General features: G+C 43.1%; 1 protein-coding gene across 7 annotated transcripts in view; it reads right to left on the bottom strand.

Moving 5' to 3' along the window:
- Positions 1–778: 778 nt before the first annotated feature.
- Positions 779–23862, bottom strand: part of LOC139375156 (kinesin light chain 1-like) — a 37766-nt gene continuing 14682 nt past the window's right edge. For 2 of the 7 annotated variants that reach the window (XM_071116673.1, XM_071116671.1), the window contains exons 6-17: positions 16376–16604; positions 15183–15270; positions 14571–14672; positions 11171–11344; positions 10925–11024; positions 10639–10691; positions 10127–10194; positions 9927–10035; positions 9524–9688; positions 5389–5519; positions 3712–3778; positions 779–2846 (exon numbers count right to left, since the gene is read on the bottom strand). In XM_071116673.1, the coding sequence (XP_070972774.1) occupies positions 2781–2846; positions 3712–3778; positions 5389–5519; positions 9524–9688; positions 9927–10035; positions 10127–10194; positions 10639–10691; positions 10925–11024; positions 11171–11344; positions 14571–14672; positions 15183–15270; positions 16376–16604 (1352 nt within the window). In that variant the 3' untranslated portion in view covers positions 779–2780. Of the gene's footprint in view, positions 2847–3711; positions 3779–5388; positions 5520–6207; positions 7011–9523; positions 9689–9926; positions 10036–10126; positions 10195–10638; positions 10692–10924; positions 11025–11170; positions 11345–14570; positions 14673–15182; positions 15271–16375; positions 16605–23862 lie in introns of those variants that run through there. The other 5 variants (XM_071116676.1, XM_071116675.1, XM_071116672.1 and 2 more) reach the window with 4 other exon arrangements.

Below are 23862 nucleotides of genomic sequence, written 5' to 3'. Positions count from 1 at the left end.
CCTCATGCCCCCTTGCAGCATGCCCAAGGCACATCCACACAGATGAGCAGGGACCCTGGGCCTCTTTCCTTTGGTGTTTTTCAGTCAGTAGAAAGGCCTCTTTAGTGTCCTAAGTTTTCATAACTGTGACCTTAATTGCCTACCGTCTGTAAGCTGTTAGTGTCTTAATGACCGTTCCACAGGTGCATGTTCATTAATTGCTTATGGTTCATTGAACAAGCATGGAAACAATGTTTAAAGCCTTTACAATGAAGATCTATGAAGTTATTTGGATTTTTACAAATGATCTTTGAATGACAGGGTTCTGAAAAGGGGACATTTCTTTTTTTGCTGAGTTTACATTGGAGACTGCCACTTAAATACTGTTGTCAGTGTGTAATACCTTGTTAATTAAATGTAAGTATAGTGGCTGGTGGGGCTCTACTTGGGGAGCTTGGGTCCACCGAAAGACTGAAGTGAGATGAGTGGAGGCACCACACATACTTCAGGGAAATGTCTGATGTACTCCCAGCCACCTCATCCCAAACAATCCACCTGCATTCTAATATTGTATATTTTTTCTATTTGTTCAAGACTCATTCAAGATTTTAGATTCCCTCAAACATGATCACTTTTGAAGTGTTTGTATGATGATTACAGATTTCATAGTCATTGGATTTAATAAATCCTGTAGGGGGCGCTGAGAGAACAATAATTCTCCTGTGTTTCTCCACTGCCATGCTCTGCTCCGTGACCATGCTCATTTATCAGACCAAAGAATGATAGAGAAACTAAGAAAAACATTTGTATAGTTTTATTCAAACAATTTATACCATATAATATATTTTTTCAGGACAAACACTTCACCACAGTTCAGGCTAAAGGGATCCAGCCAGCACAGCAGTCATCCTAAGGGAAAGGGGCTGGAAGTTTGGATAGTTACCAATTGTGTTCTTATTGCCAGTCTAGCCCAGGACATTTCCAAACATACACACACTCAAGCCCAACCCCAAACAAAAAAAAGTTAACTTGGACAGTCTGGTGCATTGACTGTGTCACAAATAATAGGGTGATGTCATCATTAAGATTTCCCAGCAGTGTTTCACTAGTTCAGGGCGTGTTGTCCTTCTCCATGATTCTGTGCACCACCTCAAGTGACTCAGAAGCTGCGTTTACACTGCCAGCCTAATTCTGATATTTGTTTTATTTACTGGTCTTTTGACCAATCGGATCAGCCCTGAAAAAGATCTAATGTGATTGGCCAAACTACCAATTTGTGGAAAAAAGGTCTGAATTGGGCTGCCTGTGTAAACGCAGCCATTCTACCACTGCTCATAGGATTACTTGCAAATGACTCACTACTCCATGGTTCCCTCTGCTCATGACAACTTACTTGTTTATCATAAAAATAGGTCCTGTTCCTTGGATAGTGTAACCGGTCTGGTCAATTTAACTCTAATTAGTAATGTTTCACCCTTCTTTAAGTCATCCTGGTGAGGGACTGGGGAAGTTCCTGGGCCTATGATGTCTGAAGTCAAATGTAACAGTCACCTTCCTTACATAAGAGAACGCTATCACACATCCCCATCAACAGACCACATTAACAGTCCACCCAACAAGCAATCCAAACCCATGTCAGTAGGATCATGTCTGTGGACATAAAAAAGGCACGCTTCGGAAACGAGCAAACGTTAACTTGAAAGTTTTGAGAACAAAGTAAAACTATGTAAATGTGGGAGTGACAGCAAGTCCTATAATGGATCAATAAAAACATTTGTTGAAATTTTTGGTTGGATATTTAATCTAATGAAGTCCAAATACTTCAGCTTAATTTCACTCTTTATACATAGTCTTACTCTTGATTCATCATTCAACATACAGAAACAGATTGGTACAAATTAGTAAACAATGTCTTTACTCCAGATTGTAACAATATTTTTATGCTATTACTGGAAAATGCATTTGATTGTAACAGGTTCTTGTGTTAAATATCTAGTGCAGTCAGTATATATCAAAACTAGCTTCGCTAGCCATCTTCTGTTCTGTGACAATCCTGAGAAATCCACCGGGTATACTTAATGTGCCAACAGAACGATCCTGACTCATAACTTCACATACATTTTGAGCAGTCTCTTGAAATTGCAGTAACATCATGAAACTAGAAGCAGAGCTATCCATTTCAAGACCTCTGATACAAAGAAATAAGATAATAAAATAAACCATAATTTACACAACCCAAATGTAAAACATACAACTTAATACAACAAGCACATCTAGCACTTCAATAAGAACACACAGGACATCCATTTGGATGAAAGGGGGTAAGACAGCAGAGTTAAGTACCCTATTGGGACCTCCTGAACTGCTCACATATTCCATTCAAGTGATAACCAAATGATTTAAGTTACGATTTAGATCTGTGGAGGTAAGGTAGGACAAAGCAACCACACACACAGAAAATACAAAAATGAACATTCTCTCATTTGAGCACTTAACTATAAAATATAGGTGCATACTTACATCCACACACACGCATTTACACTTGACTTAGCGTTATTTATACATTTGTCGTTCATTATAACTCATCTCATGTTGTTCAATATATATATATTGATAGAAAAAAAGAGAAAACATTTCAATTAAAACACCTAAGCAAACCAGTGATGAGATCAAAGTGCAATGAGATTGTGAAACCTACGTACTGCAGCCAGCTGTATACCTACAACAGGGAGGGGGTTGTTTAGGAGACTGACCCCATGACCTCTGTCACTTCTCCACTGGGACATTCTGAGTTCCGACCTTCAATGCGCCAGGTCAGTGTGGCTGGCACTCAGGTCACGACTCTTTCTCAGATGATTATTTCGCTCCTAGAGTGGGCAGCAGAGAGGGCATAGGGTTCAGAATAGGTTGAAGAACTAAAGAGAAACAGTTCATGCACACATCACAGACAAAATATCCTTCACATTTCCATGGAGAAAAGGTCTGTTTTGCTTGAATATGGAATACAGACATGAAGGGTTCATGATTGATTACTGTTGAAGTATTTGGGGGAATGTAGTATACAATATAAATGAGATGCCAGTATGCTGAAATCTGGTGCACTACTGTATTCTGCAGTCACACCCTTATCGTATGGTAGGTTGGCAGAACCAATATCCCACCATGTAGAATGGTACCATGGTCTCAAATAAATCCAGTCAGATTTATCGTGGTGAACAATCGATAGCAGTCAGTTTATAAAAGGATTAACATTGGAGTCAATTCATGTAGAACGTTGCAAGTAGAATTTTGAATGGTTGCTGTTGATCATCTGGTTACAGACTACTATACCTGGTTCACCTTAAGTCTAATTTCCTCATTGCAGCCACATAAATCAACTGTCAAAAGGTATCATTTCCTACATCTACCGTGCACATCATTCATTACTGTGAGTTGTGACTAAGGGCTTATTGATTAGTGTACACACAATGAGAAACATGTTAGTCATTACATTAGTGACCAGTTTCTGAGAGGACTGCACAGGTGGACAGGGGCAAGGGACAGCTTGACCACAGATCACAACCAAGAGGACCATTGGGGAATTGTTGTTTCATAAAGTCTGAGAGTAGTGTGTAAGAAAGAGGGAGGAAGATAAACACAGGGGATGGTGAGGGAGAAGAGATCCAGAAAAAAAAATGGGGAAAGATTGAGTGACGTGAAAGATGGAGCGTGAGAGACAGTTAGGCTCCTTACTTGGTAGAGGTCTCCGGTAGCCTTGTCCACCACGTTTAGAACACCCAGTGAGCTGGCTCGCTTCATGCTGCACCCAGAACAGTGGCATGCAAGGAGATGTCAGTGAGAGCCGGGTTGAGGGGTCAAGAGTCAGGGGTGAGGAGAGGGACATATGGCCCATGAAGATGGTATGTGGGTTAATAACAAAAATGAGACTCACTCACGGGTTAGTTTCCCCAGACAATGCCCCGACACAAATACATAAAGCCATCTCTATGAGCTAAATCATAACATATGGGTTAAAGGACACACTTAACAAAAGTTGAAGAGAGAGTGACAACAAATTGATTAAAGGGAGTAGTATTCGGTGCCAAATTCATTAAATTCTGTTGATACAGCGCTCTACTGTCTCCTGGATTAGAAAGGTCATCATAATGGGGTTAAATCGTCATTGATAAAGAGTTAGGAACGTTAAAATGGTCTGAGGGATAGAAAGAGCAGAAGAGAGGAAAATGAGTCAGAAAACAGAATGTCAACAAACAGATGAGGCATGCAGTAGCCATTCACTTGGAAAAGTTTATTAGTCAGAAATAAAAACACAGCATAGATATGTATTAGAATATTAAAATAAAACAAAATTCCCATGCAGACAAAAATAAATTCACCAAAAAAAACACTGATATTTGCACCTTGTTTTGAAAATGTAGTTTAAAAATGGTGAAAAAAGGAAAACAAATAAAATAAAATATGGCTTTCATATGCAGGCATTTCAAAGCAGGCAATTAGTAGTAGTTTGGTCATCTAGAGCTCTTAATCATTCTCTATTTAGTCCTGTCTCTAGGCCAGATTGTCCCTCACAGCTGACAGAGTACTCTGTGTACACATGGCCGCGGGAAGTTGTTTTGCGTTGTGCATATGTGAGTATTTTTCTCTGCTCATACAGGAGTAATAATGGCCTAGTTCACTATTTTTGTGGAAAAACAATTATTATTTTTAAAGCAGATGTTACTTTTTATACAAATGATTAGGACATAAAATAGAGAAGCTCACTGCTGACTGAGGCACTAGGAGTCGGAGTCCTCTGTAGTTTCAGAATCAGTCCGACTTGCTCTGCCTGTCAGCTCAAAGCACTTCCCTCACTGGACATATCCACACAGGCAATGTAGTCTGGAATAGTACCCTGTTTCTACAGCGTGACATTGAGCCAGTAATAGTCTGTACCAGTCACAGTATGTGGCATTCATAGTGTATGAAAGTGAAAATGCACAAGTAACAGGCTCTTGAATGTGTTAGTTAGTGGTTCATTAGCTGTGCCAAACAGGACTCAGAGTTACACCAGAGTTAACCCACAGCAGAGTAGAGATCCCTCCAGGAGCAGGGTGGCATAGTCTTTTCTGGGGCTCCCGAGTGGCGCAGCGATCTAAGGCACTGCATCTCAGTGCTAGAGGAGTCACTACAGACCCTGGTTCGATTCCAGGCTGTATCACAACCGGTCGTGATTGGGAGTCCCATAGGGTGGAGCACAATTGGCCCAGCATCATCTGGGTTAGGGTTTAGCTGGGGTAGGCCATCATTGTAAATAAGAATTTGTTCTTAACTGACTTGCAGAGTTAAATAAAGGTTAGATACAAAAAATATTATTTAACCTTTATTTAACTAACTGTGCATGAAGGGGTCAAAGGTGAGGAGAATAGTTACCCAGAGTTTTTGGGGTCCCACTCCCGTGAGCTGCCGCCCTTCAGCTTGCGGACCAGTTTCTCACTGCTGCGGCGAATAGAGGCACGGAGTTTACTGAAGGAGCCGCTCCGCTTCAGAGAGCCGGAACCGTCCTGATGAGAGGTCAGAGGGTTACTTTCACACTCACATCTTGCATACACACAGGTAGAGACAAACATGCATGCAGAGTTGCACACACCCCCACACTCAGTACAGATATGCACGCACGCACGCACACACACAATCAAAATACAGAGAATTGGCTCAGCAACTTCTTCTGTCTGCATATGTGATGGACTGTGCATGTGCTTGTTTTTGCATGTGCATCCGATTAGACTCTCTGTTGAGACAAAACATGTCGGGCTCATCCGTGCGCTATTCAGAAATGATGCTATAAAGAAATTAGAGAAGCCCTCCAAAAACATTGTATAAAGTTATGCTCATAATAGTTCTCTTGGGTCAACAGAGCAGAGCAATGTAAATTCCTTCTAAAGGTTTTCATGCTTTATTCATTCAAGGTAGCAATATCCATCCTGCTATGTTTGATCAGATCTTGGAGTAACAGGTTTTCATGCTCTGTGGTTATTCACACAGCTCTGACCCCTAACCTCTGACCTGTCCACTAGGTCACCACCATGGAGAAGAGAAGGAAAAGAAGGACGGGTCACTTTACCATGGTCCCGGAGTTGACCTCTACCATCAAGATTTAGACACACACACAACCACACACACACACAAACCCCGTTTTACACACACACACAGAAAGAGAGAGAGCACACAAAGAAGCTACAGGCAAAGATGTGGGTGAGCAAAGACTTACGTTTTATTAGAAGTTAAGAGATACATACTATAAGAAGCACAGACAGGACAGAGTAGATTAGTAGGAGCCATGAAGAGAAGTGTCCAGATTCCACTCTGCAGAGTAAGGCATGTCCCACTCCTCTGTCCTATACCCCCCTCTACACTCCCCATCCCTTCCCACCATCTGGCTCTGTATACACAGGAGCTGCATTGTCTTTTGACACTCCCTCCTGATCAGGACATGACAACACCGTTAAGTTTGACATCAATAGGACCATATGGAGCATAGGATCAAACACTACTAAAGAAACTCGACAGCAGCCTAGAGCCACCACGGTACTCTGAGGGAGCATACAGGATGATGATCATGCCACCAACTCATAGAATTCACAGTATGTTAGTTAAATCACTACGAGCAAAAGCAGACCGGTATGCATCATTACTTCTAGTAAATGCTGGAAACGCAACACCACACACACCCTACTGAGAGATAGAACAGATAGAGTGAGGAGACAGAGTATTTAAGTACAGCAAAGAGCAAGATAAGGTAATGGCAGGAGGCAGGAGTGGCTTGGTTTGGTTCTGAGACAGAGCCCAGCCCCCCTGGTCCCATTGACAGTGGATAGGAGGATAGAACTAGGGACAGCTTGGCCCAGTAGAGTCACAGGACAGACAGCCCAGAGGAGGAGAGAAGAGCCTGAAGAGAAGACACAACTGCAAAGCTGGAGGGGTGGCAGGCGAGCTGGCGTCCGTCATGCAGAAGACAAGTACTTAGAACCACAACAAGGCATCTGGGATTATGCCTGCCGGTCAGACAGGGTGAAGAGAGGGAGGAAAAAAGAAAGAGAGAGGGAGACAAATTAAAGGAATACCAAGAGAGGCAGAAGAGGGTATTGAAAAACAGAGATGAAGATGAGGTAGAGTAAAGTGAGAAAATGAGGAAGAGAAGGAAAGCAGAGCAAGTCAGACAGACAGCAGTGGTCAGCCAGTGTTTCCCCTACAGAGACAGTATTTCTCCAGGTAGGGCTGTGGCGGTGCTTTACAACTGCAGAAGGCATCAGCGCTCAAAATTAGCAACAGCTAAAGAGATTTATAGGGCAAATGAAACTATAAGCAACCACACAAATCCAGGGACCATAGGGTAAAGTAAAAACAGTAGCCTAAAAACTAATTGAGGAGTGAATTAAATCAGTCCTTATGGCACTTGAATCCCTTATCAAGTGCATCCAACTGATGCAAAGGCAGCATGGATTTGGAATTGCTCATATGACTTCAGAGCCTAAATGGTCAGTTAAAGTATCTCTCAATACACTGAGGTCCTAGCCAGTATTGAGCTAATCAGTGTCCTGGTCATGATGGTAAATTCGGTAGTTGTGTCATTTGGAAAGTGAATGAATAGAACTATAGTTAATGAATATAACAGGCTCAATTCAGCCGATCTAAAAAAACTGTGAAGTTAATCCACAAAACAACCAACAATGTGACTATAACCCCAAAATAAACTAAAACGACTGCCTGTGTGTTCTAACCCAGTTAGGTTTCTATAATAAACATTAGTCAATTCCCTGTACAAAGCCATCAGCCATTTTCCACTGCCATGTTCAGAGGACCTGAGGCTCATCCATTGGCAAATCAAATCAAAGCTCCGGAAAACCCCAAAAAGACGACAAACAAAATGGAAAATAGGACTAAAGTGGGTGACAGAACCCACCCAAACAAAGCAGAAGTGAAGGGGGTATTCTTGGAGAGATACTGTGTCTGGGGAACAGTCTGTCTTCTAGCACACTTAAATCATACTTACAGACACAATAGTACAGGCTTTACTCAGAGAGGAAACAACAAGTTAGCCCACCACAGCACTGCATGCACAGACAAAGGGATACAGACAGTAAATACACACTCAGAATCAGCTAGAATAATGGGACAGATTGTACAGGTTGAATGCTGTCCCACCACTCTGACTGGTAATAACCTGCCACTGGATGCAGAGAAAAAGACAGCAGGGGTACTGTATCACCATCATCATACATGTATAAGTCTGTCCATCCATCCTTACCAGTATGTACTATGTGTGTCTGACAGAGGTTTCAGCACTACACGCCACACACACAATGGGCAGGAGAGGCACATACAGTACAGACAGTACAATAAACACAAACACACATGATGAAAGTGTCAGAGGGACATTGAAGATGTACAGTACAGAGCCCACATGCATCAGTAGTGATGAGAACATGAATGAGTCACCATGGCGACAGAGGTGTTGTTTAACACAGGTTAGTGTCTGACTGAGACAGTCCAATAGGTGAGCAGTACAGTAGAGAACACAGGTTACGAATGTGCCTGAGCCCAGTCTCCCCGGAGCCTTGAGCTGAGGGCAGACCAGGCAGGCAGGGGACTCCAAGGAGGAGATGCTGATTGGTTGTCTTGGGCACTACGGCTACTGTTGCTATGGGAGCAGGGCAGTTCTGAATAGCAGACTACAGCAGAGAGTGTGGTGTGATTTGCAAACATATGCTGTGACCAAGAGGACTTTACTGCAGTAATCGGATAGAGCCAGTGAGAATAGCATACAGTTGTCAGACTAATGCATGGAAAGGACGAGTTTGTTGTGTGCAATATACTGTTTGCTGAAAACAAAATAGAACCATACAAAACATATGGCTTCTATACTAGACACAGTAACTTGCTGGCACAAAGGTCTGATAAGTAATTTTATGTAAGCAGCTGGAGTGTTCACTCAGATGAGGACTATAAGCATGAGTGTAGACTAGAAGCATGAGTGTAGACTAGAAGCATGAGTGTAGACTAGAAGCATGAGTGTAGACTAGAAGCATTAGTGTAGAACAGTGGAGGTGATTATAACTACAAACTGGCCAGACAGTCAATCAGCAATATAACCTTAGCTATCACACAAATAATATGGAGTCATATAGAATCTAGGACATTTACCACCAAGGTTACCACTGGCAACTCAGTCCTCATCAAATAATTGACAAGTTGTAGAGGATATGCACTTTAAGAGTAGGTAAGAAATAACTTTAAATGTTCAGTAATATCCTCCTTGACAAAAGCCACTGTTCACTGCTCATTAGTAGATTAAATAAATCATCAATTGTAATGTATAATCTTAACATTGATCATTTCTAGAGACGTTTTCAAAGCAAATTGAGAAATCAGATGAGATATTAATCACAAAGCCAATCATATCAAATATTTTCCATCCCAATTGGGCTTTTCTCTAGGAGGATCTAAGGGGTGTGTCTGTACCCCTTCCTACTCCCTGTGTGTGGCCTGGGCTGTGTACTGTACTTACCCCGTTCCACTCCACGCTCATACTCACTTCCTCGCCACCGTCCGGGCCACTCTCATACTTGACCGTGGCGTCGGAGGTCAGGCTCTCACGGCTCCACTGCTTCTCCCGCGCCTCTGGCTCACTCAGAACATCCGCCACACGCTGTTTGTGCACCGTGTCCAGACCCTGGCCATGTGGACAGGAAACACACACACACTCTCAGTGATCAACATCGCATCATGTGTTGGATTTTGTTATGGATTGGTTTACAACAGATGAAAACCAAGACCTGCTAGTATTTCAGTTTAGACAGCTGGACCAACGATACTCCTCCAGTCTGTTCACATACCCGGTTTCACATGACCCTGGGCTGGCAAATCTATTATTCAGGCAGGTAAGTGGCAGAAGAGGACAGTGGTCACACCTGTTTTCTGGAACGCATAGCGGCCTCTTCTAGGGTCTCTGCCGCCTCAAATTTACCCTGCCGCTTGTAGAGGGCGCCCAGGTTCTTCAGGGTGGTGGTCACTGTGGGGCTGGGGCAGACATTATAAACACATCATGAACTAATGTAATCACATACAGGACCATAGGCATACCACTATAGTTTCCATACTTAATACTGACCTGTCTACTTTACAGGCTTTGTACCAGCCTCCATACTCTCCGAACGGGGAGCCGTCCTGCTGCTTTCCCTAGAGATGAACCACCACATCCATCAGTTGTCAGGATTTAAGGACTTGAAACGCTAATGACAGAAATCTACCACCATAGTAAAATGGTTGGTCATTAATTAACAGCCTAAATATTCCAGCTAATTCTTGACAAATTACACGGAACCATGAAAGGAGATTTGGATTACATCAGATATGAAAATATGAAATTAGCTGATTTGAGAGATCGTTAATGCGGCACCAAAATACATGAGTGTTTAGAGTGTTTAGTGGTGGTAAATTGAGAGATTACGGTCGGTCACGATTTCTTCTTCAGCCGTCTAAATCGATAAACCTTTCACACCATGACGGAAACACTTTCCCCTGTCAGTTGTGAAAGTTAATCCACAGCATCAGCAGTGACTAATACCAGGGTCCTTAGTGAAAGTGGACTCTCCATCATCCACACCACACACAATCTCTCACCTTGCTCTGTTCCTCTCTCTCCTCCGCATGCATCCAAATGGGTTTGTTCTCATCTGCAGTCAGAGACAAACAACAACCAACCATCAGACACACGCAGGTCAAAAGAAAATATTGACTGACATTCAGGCAGACAGCAGGGTATGGTCTGGCTCAAACCATTAGAGCATTCAAAGGAAAGGTCATTGTTGTTTTCAGAAGCTTTTCAACTAAAATGATGACAGCAGCGTGAAAACATTCACCTTTACATCAAACGACAGACGATACTTGATTGCTGTGTGTGTCTTACCGTCTACAGAGCCAAACTCCCTCTCATGTGCGCGGGTAAGGATCTCTTTGTACAGAGTTTCAGCCTGCTTGAACTTCCCCTGCTTCAGGTAACAAGACGCCTGTGAGAGGATGAGAGAGACCGAATATGAATATGTAAGAATATGACCTTCAAAACGTCAGAAACTCTTCTTCTCATAACTCATTCTAAAATGTGCAGTCATCACACAAAGCCAGTGATCTCTTAACCCCTATGTGACCCTCTCACCAGGTTGTTCTTGGTCTTGGCCACGTTGGGGTCGTCAGGGCCCAGTTTGGTCTGGTAGATCTCCAGGGCCCGCTGGTAGTAGTACTCCACCTCCTCGTACTTGCCCTGGTTCTGACACAGCAGGGCCAGGTTGTTCAGCTGCTTGGCCACATCTGGGTGGTCCTTACCCAGAACCTGGGCAGGAGAAGATGGGGGGAGGCCATGTTAATATAACAAAACAGGGAGTAATAAAGCAATAATGGTTCACGCTAATCAAAGCATCTCAAAGTGAAAGGATGAAAAGGGAATATTTATAACAACAGAAAGAGACCCCATCACCATTACTTTGGATAGAATAATAGTCTCCGTTCTGTACTTTATGTGATCTGGCTGGACCATTAGATAGGCGGGTGAAGTCAGAGCAGAGCTGGTGGAGAGGAGAGGTGTCATTAAGGGGTTGGGTGAGGAAGGAGGACAGAGCTGAGGGCTAACTCTGTCTCTCTGACTGACTCACTGAGAGAAAGACACACAGAGACTGGGAGTTAGGAGTGAGAGGCTCACTGCTCATTAGCATAGAAATTATGATCTTCCTTCCCTCTATACAGTGAGTGACAGAGGCCTGGGTTGGAGAGGCTTGCTAATTAAATCAAATCAAGTTTTATTTGTCACATGCGCCGAATACAACAGTGAAATGCTTACTTACAAGTCCTTAACAATGCAGTTAAGAAAATACCAACAAAAAAAAGCAAGACATAAGAATAACAAATAATTAAAGAGCAGCTGTAAATAACAATAACGGGGCTATATACAGGGGGTACCGGTACAGAGTCAAAGTGCAGGGGCACCGGTGTCGAGGTAATATGTACATGTAGGTAGAGTTATTAAAGTGACTATGCATATATAATAACAGAGAGTAGCAGCAGCGTAGAAGGGGGGGGTGCAATGCAAATTGTCTGGGTAGCTATTTGATTAGCTGTTCAGGAGTCTTATGGCTTGGGGGTAGAAGGTGTTTAGAAGCCTCTTGGACCTAGACTTGGTGCTCCGGAACCACTTGCAGTGCGGTAGCAGAGAGAACTGTCTATGACTTGGGTGACTGGAGACTTTGACCATTTTTAGTCCCTTCCTCTGACACCACCTGTTATAGAGGTCCTGGATGGCAGGAAGCTTGGCCCCAGTGATGTACTGGGCCGTACCCACTACCCTCTGTAGTGTCTTGCGGTCGGAGGCCGAGCAGTTGCCATACCAGGCAGTGATGCAACCCGTCAGGATGCTCTCGGTGGTGCAGCTGTAAAACCTTTTGAGGATATGAGGACACATGACAAATCTTTTCAGTCTCCGGAGGGGGAATAGGTTTTGTCTTGCACTCTTCACAACTGTCTTGGTGTGCTTGGACCATGTTAGTTTGTTGCTGATGTGGACACCAATGAACTTGAAGCTCTCAACCTGCTCCACTACAGTCCTGTCGATGAGAATGGGGGCTTGCTCGGTCCTCCTTTTCCTGTAGTCCACAATCAACTCCTTTGTCTTGATCACGTTGAGGGAGAGGTTGTTGTCCTTGCACCACACGGTCAGGTCTCTGACCTCCTCCCTATAGGCCGTCTCATCATTGTCGGTGATCAGGCCTACCACTGTTGTGTCATCAAGAAACTTAATGATGGTGTTGGAGTCGTGCAGTCATGAGTGAACAGGGAGTACAGGAGGGGACTGAGCAAGCACCTCTGCACGCACCCCCGTGTTGAGAATCAACGTGGCGGATGTGTTGTTACCTACCCTTACCACCTAGGGGCGGCTCGTCAGGAAGTCCAGGATCCAGTTGCAGAGGGAGGTGTTTAGTCCCGGGGTCCTTAGCTTAGTAATGAGCTTTGAGGGCACTATGGTGTTGAACGCTGAGCTGTAGTCAATAAATAGCATTCTCACATAGGTGTTCCTTTTGTCCAGGTGTGAAAGGGCAGTGTGGAGTGCAATAGAGATTGCATCATCTGTGGATCTGTTGGTGCGGTATGCAATTTGGAGTGGGTCTAGGGTTTCTGGGATGAGGGTGTTGATGTGAGCCATGACCAGCCTTTCAAAGCATTTCATGGCTACAGACGTGAGTGCTACGGGTCGGTAGTCATTTGGAGGTAGTCTCTCTGACTTAGACCTGAGAAGATAAACCAAAAATGATCGATACCGACCATAATGAACACTTAGTCGCAGGCATTTTGCTGATATCGTTTATTATGATAAGTAGACTATACTAGAGAAGTTTTAAAATAAATACATTTACTAATACGGGTGATTGTTAATGGGACAATTGACGGCTACAACCATCAAACTAGTAGTAGTAGTTTAAAGGATAATGAAAAAAAAAACTGTGGTGCAGATTAATATTATAAACTTATCGTTCTATTTATCGTTATCGTATCAATTCAGGCAATTTATTGTGATTTTTGTCCATGTCGTCCAGCTCTACTCTGATTGACGGTTTCTCTCTGAATTATCAATAGCAACCTGAATGTATACAAGTCTCACTCCCCCTCTCTCCTGTGAAGCTTCTACGTGGATTTAAAGGGTTTACTGTTAACATCATTAGAAGTATGGAATTTCAAAAAGGAAACAACTGCTAGGTCTGGGTGATATATTGAGAGAGTTTTATTGAGGAGTGCTTCTTTGAACTCCAGACCAGGCTAGTGCATGTTACTGGGGAACTTTTTAGAGAGTCCCTCCCTCCTCCTCCTAATCTTCATCCCTAGGGATAAACCAAGGACTGAGGCAGCTCACACAGTGGGAAAAGCGCTTGCTATTAAAAGAGAGAACTGCAGGAAAATTCCTCCTGCATCAGCAAAGCCTTCTTCCTTCCTCTGTTGCCGAAAGCTGGGTGGCATATCTCTAAGCTCAAGAGAGAGCTTTATCATCAGTTTAAGAAGTGGAGAATATAAATAAAATGTATCCGCTGTCCTTAAGCTCTAGCACAGACGACATCACAGAGGGAGTAGACGTGTCATTCTTAGCACAGAGGGAGAATGAGAGGAAAAGGCACAAAGGGAGAGAGTGAAACAGAAAGGGAGATGGATAAATAGAGACACTGCACTTTGCATCTCCAGGACTGCTGAGCTTCTCCTTTATAAGCATCCCATTTTGTGCAGCCAAAAATAATGAACCCTCCCAGGACTTAACTCTCTCCAAAGTCACAGTTCCTCTTTGAACAACACAAAGCTATAGGGAGGCTTGGGAGGAGGGAGCGAATTCAGGGGAGAGCATATAGACAGAAAATAAGTTTAAAAAGTTGTGTTTAACTAAGAGGAAAACTTTCGAAGGAACAGCAAAGTTCTTTGAAACTTGAGCAAGATATATTTGGAGAGGAGCAGGAATCAGGAGTGTTCTGCAGTGTTAGCACTCCATTCCCACAATTCCTTGTAGTGACCAGTGCCCTCTGACCCACCTTCTCCCGGATCTCCAGAGCCCGCTTGCAAAGTGGCTCCGCCTCTTTGTACTTCCCCCGTTTCCCGTAGAGCACGGCCAAGTTGTTGAGTGTAGCAGCCACCTGACACACACACACAGAAATAGAAAGAAAACACTCTTAGGACAGCCTTAAATCATCTGTGCATGTATAATTGAGTGTCCACAAGGCTCAACCACGGCAGCAGAGTGCAACTGATCTGGTGAATTTAACCAATTAGAGGTGTAACCGACAGATGAGAGGAAGACAAAGAGGGGAGGCACGAAGTGATTACTGCTATTTAATTATATCCCAATCAGCAGGATAAATCTCCACCACGTGTATATCACTCAGACCACCAGACCACTGAGACCACAGAGGGACCCACAGTGACCTTTGATTTAGACTAGGGTGGTCTGGGGCCCACATGTGACAGACACGAGGGGGTGATAGAGAGCCTAACCTCTGCTGCTCTGAGTCTGCACTGAAGGAACTGGAGGTCCAGGGAGAGTCAGAGACACAAGCCTGTTGAGGTCGGCACAGTTAGTGGACCTTCCTGCCTGGCTGGTTACAAACATACTGCTGAGACACAGATTGATGAGAAACCACACTCACCGCTGGATGGTCCCTGCCCAGAGTTTTCTCCCTGATCGCCAGAGCGTCATTCAGCAGGGTGGCTGCCTCTTTGTATTTGTTCTGGTCCCTGATAGAGGAGAGAGAAAAAGAGAGGATTCATGGGGCATGTTACCGTGGTTTCTCTGACAGTGAGGCCTATTACCACAGGGCAGTGTTGTAGTACTTGAGTCCAGGACTCTGACTTCACTCGGACTAAAGTCGTGATTTTCATATTGTTGGAAAGCTACTTTTAGCACTACCAAGGGACTCAAGTATAAATGATTCGGACACCACGGACTCGACCTCGAGGTTTAGTGACTTGACTACATCACTGCCACGGGGTCTCAAGTACAAGTTTGACAACCTTGGGGATCATAACCAAGTCTCTCCCCACATAAATAACCATTTTGTCCAACACAACCCTTTGTTATGGATGAATGTTTTGTCTTGGATAGACCCATATTAAGTATTGTCAGGTTTAAAAACATGCATTGCAATCAATGATTCTTCCCATTTCCCAGAACTAGCAGCTGACAATTCTTACTATACAAGCTGACATCTTGTCGAATCAGGATCAAACATACACCAAGTGTACAAAACATTAGGAATGACAGACTGACCAGGTGAATCCAGGTGAAAGCTATGATCCCTTATTGATGTCACCTGTTAAATCCACTTCAATCAGTGTAGATGAATGGGAGGAGACAGGTTAAAGAAGGACTTTTTGAGCCTTGAGACAATTGAGACATGGAATGTATGTGTGCCATTCAGAGGGAGAATGGACAAGACAAAAGATTGAAGTGCCTTTGAACTGGGTATGGTAGTAGGTGCCAGGCTCACCGGTTTTCAGTGTGTCAAGAACTGAAACACTGCTGGGTTTTTCACGGTCAAAAGTTTCCCATGTGTATCAAGAATGGTCCACCACCCAATGGACATCCAGCCAACTTGACACAACTATGGGAAACATTGAAGTCAACATGGGCCAGCATCCCTGTGGAACGCTTTCGACATCTTGTAGAGTCCATGCCCCAATGAATTGAGGCTGTTCTGAGGGCAAAGGGGGTGCAACTCAATATTAGGAAGGTGTTCCTAATGTTTTGTACACTCAGTGTATATTGACTATAATTGATCCACAGCCAATACCAACCACCACGACCCACCTCCCCACCCCAGAGCCCCTTCCCCAGGCTGACCTGTAGACTAGGGCCAGGATGTTGAGCATGGTGGCCACGTCAGGGTGGTCGTGTCCGGAGGTTTTTTCCAGGTCCTCCAGGGCCTGTTTGCAGAGGGGCACGGCCACCTCGTAACGGCCCTGGGAGGCGTACTGGATCACCAAGTTGTGAAGGGTCCTGAGGCGAGCCGGGATCTCATAGCCACCCTGCTGGGCGGCGGCTGCTGCTGCACTACCGTGGGGCTGCTGGACTGGAGACACACAGAGGAGGAGGGGGGCGGGCGAGGGGTTAACATAACAAACTATACACACGCACACACTCACACACAAAATGACTGGTAGAGTGGAGAAACTGAGACACTGTACAGGCACATATGAAGTATGTTGGGTCGGGAAACCATCCAAATGTCTCATATCACTGCATGAGAGATTGTGTGAAAATATGTATGGTTGAGGTGTGTGTGTTATACGCAAGAGGTCTGGAAACCACCTGATTGGGTTTCTCATTAGAGGCCCACAGCTCTGTACTGACTCTGAAGGAGGGCCAATGGGCTGAAGAAGCAGTGGTCCTCTGCAGTAATAACCCTCACCACCACACCCAAAGTACCAAAAATGTCTCTCCAGTAACAAACGATCCCAGGTGTTCCATAGAGCTAAGACTGTTTGCAAGTTCGCGACAAGAATGACAAATTCTATTGACTAGCATGGAAAAGCTAGGGCTGGCACAATTACTGTGTAACCGACGGTTATGGATGAAGGCCGTCATGAAAATAAAATAAAAAAATAAAATAACCGTCAAAATAAATATATACACATAGGGTCAGTCAGAAAGTATTCACACCCCTTGACTTCTTCCACATTTTGTTGTGTTAACATTGATTAAATTAAGATTGTGTGTCTCTGGCCTACACACAATACTTTTTAGAAATGTTTACAAATGGATTAAAAATGAAAAGCTGAAATGTCAATAAGTATTCAGACCTTTTGTTATGGCAAAAATAAGCCTAGGCCTAAATAATAGGCCTAAATAAGTTCAGGAGTTGAACATTTGATAACAAGTCACATAATAAGTTGCATGGACTGTGCGCAATAGTAGTGCTTAATGTGAATTTTGAATGACTACCTCATCTCTGCACCCCACACATACAATTACAGTATTTGTTAGGTCCCTCATTTGAGGAGTGAATTTCAAACAAACATAGATTCAACCATAAAAACCATAGAGGTTTTCCCATGCCTCGCAAAAATGGGCACCTATTGGTAGATGGGAAAAAATGTAAACAGCAGACATTGAATACCCCTTTGAGCATGGTGCAGTTATTAATTAAACTTTAGATGGTGTATCAAAACACCCAGTCACTACAAAGAAACAGGCGTCCTTCCTAACTCAGTTGCGTGACAGGAAGGAAACCGCTCAGGAATTTCACCATGAGGCCAATGGTGACTTTAAAACAGTTACTGTCTGTAAAACAGTTACTGTAATGGCTGTGATAGGAGAAAACTTGGGATGGATCAACAACATAGTTACTCCACAATATTGAACTAATTGAAATGAAGGAAGCCGGTACAGAATCAAAATATTCCAAAACATGCATCCTGTTTGCAACAAGGCAGTAAAGTAATACTGCAAAAACTGAATACAAAATGTTATGTTTTGGGGCAAATCCAATAAAACACATTACTGAGTATAACTCTCCATAATTTCAAGCAAAGTGGTTGCTGCATCATATTATGGGTATGCTTGTAATCGTTAAGGACTTGGGAGTTTTTCAGGATACAAAAGAAACAGAATGCAGCTAAGCACGGGCAAATTCTGCCTGGTCCGATGAATCCCGGTTCCTGTTGTGTCATGCTGATGGCAGAGTCAGGATTTGGCATAAGCAACATAAGTCTATGGCCACATCCTGCCTGGTGTCAATGGCACAGCGGTGGTCTAATGGTGTGGGGAATATTGTCCTGGCACACGTTAAGTCCCTTGCTACCAATTGAGTAACGTTTCCATGCCCAAAGAATTCAAGCTGTTCTGGAGGCAAAGGGGGGTCCGACCCAGTACTAGATGGGTCTACCTAATAAAACGGCCTTTGAGTGTATGTATATACAGTGCCTTTCGGGAGGTATTCAGACCCCTTAACTTTTCCCAGATTTTGTTACATTACAGCCTTATTCTAAAATGGATTAAAAATAAATAAATCCTCAGCAATCTACACACAATACCCCATAATGACAAAGTGAAAACAGGTTTTTAGAAATGTTTGCATATGTATTAAAAATAAAAAACAGAAATACCTTATTTACATAATTATTCAGACCCTTTGCTATAATTGAGCTCAGGTGCATCCGGTTTCAATTGATCATCTTGGAGATGTAACTACAACTTAATTGGAGTCCACCTGTGGTAAATTCAATTGATTGGACATGATTTGGAAAGGCACACACCTGTCTATATAAGGTCCCACAGTTGACAGTGCATGTCAGATCAAAAACCAAGCCATGAGGTCAAAGGAATTGTTCGTAGAGCTCGGAGACAGGATTGTGTCGAGGCACAGATCTGGGGAAGGGTACCAACACATTTCTGCAGCATTGCAGGTCCCCAAGAACACAGTGGCCTCCATCATTCTTAAATGGAAAAAGTTTGGAACCACTAAGACTCTTCCTAGAGCTGGCAACCCGGCCGAACCTAGCAATCGGGGGAGAAGGGCCTTGGTCAGGGAGGTGACCAAGAACCCGATGGTCCCTCTGATAGAGATCTAGAGTTCCTCTGTGGAGATGGGAAAACCATCCAGAAGGACAACCATTTCTGCAGCACTCCACCAATGACTCTCAGACCTAAATGACTCTCAGACCATGAAAAACAAGACTCTCTGGTCATATGAAACCAAGATTGAACTCTTTGGCCTGAATGCCAAGCTTCACATCTGCAGGAAACCTGGCACCATCCCTACGGTGAAGCATGGTGGTGCCAGAATCATGCTGTGGGATATAAGCACATTTCCAAGAAAACGCAGGAGTGGCTTCGGGACAAGTCTCAATGTCCTTGAGTGGCCCAGCCAGAGCCCGGACTTGAACCCGATTGAACATCTCTGGAGAGTAGAGGTCGACCGATTATGATTTTTCAACGCCGATACTGATTATTGGAGGACCAAAAAAAGTCGATACCAATTAAATCGGCCGATTTTTTACATTTATTTGTAATACTGACAATTACAACAATACTGAATGAACACTTATTTTAACTTAATATAATACATCAATAAAATCAATTTAGCCTCAAATAAATAATGAAACATGTTCAATTTGGTTTAAATAATGAAACTAAAGAAAGTAAAAGTGCAATATGTGCCATGTAAGAAAGCTAAGGTTTAAGTTCCTTGCTCAGAACATGAGAACATATGAAAGCTGGTGGTTCCTTTTAACATGAGTCTTCAATATTCCCAGGTAAGAAGTTTTAGGTTGTAGTTATTATAGGAATTATAGGACTATTTCTCTCTATACCATTTGTATTTCATTAACCTTTGACTATTGGATGTTCTTATAGGTACTTTAGTATTGCCAGTGTAACAGTATAGCTTCCGTCCCTCTCCTCGCTCCTACCTGGGCTCAAACCAGGAACACAACGACAACAGCCACCCTCGAAGCAGCGTTACCCATGCAGAGCAAGGGGAACAACCACTCCAAGTCTCAGAGCGAGTGATGTTTGAAACGCTATTAGCGCGCACCCCGCTAACTAGCTAGCCATTTCACATCGTTTACACCAGCCTAATCTCGGGAGTTGATAGGCTTGAAGACATAAACAGCTGCTGGCAAACGCACTAAAGTGCTGTTTGAATGAATGCTTACGAGCCTGCTGCTGCCTACCATCGCTCAGTCAGACTGCTCTATCAAATCATAGACTTAGTTATAACATAACACACAGAAATACGAGCCTTAGGTCATTAATATGGTCAAATCCGGAAACTATCATCTCGAAAACAAGACGTTTATTCTTTCAGTGAAATACGGAACCGTTAAGTATTTTATCTAACAGGTGGCATCCATAAGTCTAAATATTCCTGTTACATTGCACAACCTTCAATGTTATGTCATAATTACGTAGAATTCTGGCAAATTAGGCGGCCCAAACTGTTGCATATACACTGACTCTGCATGCAATGAACGCAAGAGAAGTGATACAATTTCACCTGGTTAATATTGCCTGCTAACCTGGATTTCTTTTAGCTAAATAAGCAGGTTTAAAAATATATATTTCTGTGTATTGATTTTAAGAAAGGCATTGATGTTTATGCTTAGGTACACATTGGAGCAACGATACGCATCGCATCGATTATATGCAACGCAGGACACGCTAGATAAACTAGTAATATCAACAATGTGGAGATAACTAGTGATTATGATTGATTGATTGTTTTTTTATAAGATAAGTTAAATGCTAGCTAGCAACTTACCTTGGCTTACTGCATTCGCGTAACAGGCAGGCTACTCGTGAGGCAGGTGGTTAGAGCGTTGGACTAGTTAACTGTAAGGTTGCAAGATTGAATCCCCAAGCTGACAAGGTAAAAATCTGTCGTTCTGCCCCTGAACGAGGCAGTTAACCCACCGTTCCTAGGCTGTCATTGAAAATAAGAATGTGTTCTTAACTGACTTGCCTAGTTAAATAAAGATTAAATAAAAGGTGTAACAAACAAAAAAAATACAACTCTACCAAATTGGTGTCCAAAAATAACGATTGTTATGAAAACTTGAAAATCGGCCCTAAATAATCGGCCATTCCGATTAATCGGTCATCCTCTACTGGAGACCTGAAAATAGCTGTGCTGCAACGCTCCCCGAACAACCTGACAGAGCTTGAGAGGATCTGCAGAGAAGAATGGGAGAAACTCCGCAAATACAGGTGTGCCAAGCTTGTAGAGTCATACCCAAGAAGACTGGAGACTGTAATCGCTGCCAAAGGTGCTTCAACAAAGTACTGACTAAAGGGTCTGAATACCTAAATCTAATACGTTTTTTAAATTAGCAAACTTTAAAAAAAATGTTTTTACAGTTTTTGCTTTGTCATTATGGGGTAGTGTGTAGACTGATGAGGGGAAAAAAACAATTGAATACATTTTAGAATAAGGCTGTAACCTAACAAAGTGTGGAAAAAGTCAAGGGGTCTGAATACTTTCCGAAGGCACTATATATTTGTATTATTTTTGTGAGGAACAAACAGCTAACTGAAGACGGGACTGCCGGGCATTCGTGCGGTTGAGCCCGTTCTGGTTGTGTCACGTTCGTCATAACGAGGGGACCAAGGCGCAGCGTGAGATGAATACATTCTTCTTTAAACAAAATAACAAAATGAACATGAAGCCATAAACATGAGTGCTGACATGCAACTACACATAAACAATAACCCACCAAACCAACATGGAAAATGGCAACCTAAATAGGATCCCCATAAACAGCTGCCTCTGATTGGAAACCAATTCAGGCCACCATAGACCTCCATTTACCTAGACATACCAAAACCCAATAGATATACAAAAACCATAGACAGGACAAAAACACCTAGACAATGAAAAAACTAAACCAACCACCCTTGTCACACCCTGACCTAACCAAAATAATAAAGAAAACCAAAATAACTAAGGTCAGGGCGTGACAGGTTGTCAATAGTTAGCACAGCCACAAAGTCATGATTATGGCTAAACCCCACCTATTTCTACAAAGGAACTTCTTAAAATCTTAATTTAAACTTAACCTTAACCACAATGCTAACCTTATGCCTAACCTTAAATTAAGACCAAAAAGCAAGATTTTTTTACAATATACACAAAGGTTTTAGAACACCACAAGTTTTTCATGATTTTACTTTTTTATACATTGTAGAATAATAGTGAAGACATCAAGACTATGAAATAACACATAGGGAATCATGTAGTAACCAACAAAGTGTTAAACAAATCCAAATATATTTTATATTTGAGATTCTTCAAATAGCCACCCTTTGCCTTGATGACAGCTTTGCACACTCTTGGCATTGTCTGAACCAGCTTCAACCAGTTCCCACATATGCTGAGCACTTGTTGGCTGCTTTCCCTTCACTCATATAACCAATCCTGACATTGTGGCTGTGGTAACTCGTGACAAACTGCCAACCCATTATTGACCCATTATTGACTTGAATGGGAATTCCCGTTCTATTCATTCTATTTCTATGGCAGCACATGCAGTCAGGAACGGTTATTACAGTCATTAATTACTTCATTTGGCTGGCCAATTACGGTCATCCAAAATTCCATGATCGTCACAGCCCTAGGCAAAGCCAAACATATCCAATAGACGTGAAAAGGTAGCGCTGCGTTGCAAAAAGGTCACTCACAAACACGTCACTTGTCATGGTCTTTTCACTTCATATATGCGAGGACAGGAACAAACGTTCACTACACTGTAACTACCTAAAAAAAAACTAGCTATGCTCCATCTACACTACATGACCAAAAATGTGGACACCTGAACATCTCATTCCAAAATCATGGGCATTAATATGGAGTTGGTCGTCCTTTGCTGCTACAATAGCCTCCACTCTTCTGGGAAGGTTTTCCACTAGATGTTGGAACATTGCTGTGGAGACTTGCTTCCATTCAGCCACAAGCATTAGTGAGGTCGGGCACTGATGTTGGGCGATTAGACCTGGCTAGTAGTCGGTGTTCCATTTCATCCCAGAGGTGTTCGATGGTGTTGAGGTCAGGGCTGTGTTCAGGCCAGACAAGTTCTTCCACATCAATCTCTGCAATCCATTTCTGTATGGACCTCGCTTTGTGCACGGGGCATTGTCATGCTGAAACATGAAAGAAATTGCCTTCCCCAAACTGTTGCCACAAAGTTGGAAGCATAGAACCGTCTAGAATGTCATTGTATGCTGTAGCATTAAGATTTCCCTTCACTGGAACTCAGGGGCCCAGCCCGAACCATGAAAAACAGCCCCAGAAGACTATTCCTCCTCCACCAAACTTTACAGTTGGCACTATGCATTCGGGCAGGTAGCGCTGTCCTGGTATCCACCAAACCCAGATTAGACTGCCAGATGGTGAAGCGTGATTCATCACTCCAGAGAACACGTTTCCACTGTTCCAGAGTCCAATGGCGGCGAGCTTTACACCACTCCAGCCGACGCTTGGCATTGAGCATGGTGATCTTAGGCTTGTGTTCGGTTGCTCGGCCATAGAAACCCATTTCATGAAGCTCCCAATGAACAGTTATTGTGCTGATGTTGCTTCCAGAGGCAGATTGGAACTCGGTAGGGAGGGTTGCAACCGATAACAGACAACTGTTATGCGCTACAAACTTCAAATTAAGACCTTTAAAAATAATAATAATTATACAATAGTCAGCGGTCCCATTCTGTGAGCTTGCGTGGCCTACCACTGAACCGTTGTTGCTCCTATACGGTTCCACTTCACAATAACAGCACTTACAGTTGACCGGGGCAGCTCTAACAGGGCAGAAATTTGACAAACTGACTTGACGGTA

Source organism: Oncorhynchus clarkii, chromosome 19 (assembly GCF_045791955.1).
Source record: "Oncorhynchus clarkii lewisi isolate Uvic-CL-2024 chromosome 19, UVic_Ocla_1.0, whole genome shotgun sequence".
In the NCBI taxonomy this organism is placed as follows: Eukaryota; Metazoa; Chordata; class Actinopteri; order Salmoniformes; family Salmonidae; genus Oncorhynchus; species Oncorhynchus clarkii.
Note: the sequence above shows the minus strand (reverse complement) of the source record. Positions and strands in the feature narration are given on the sequence as shown.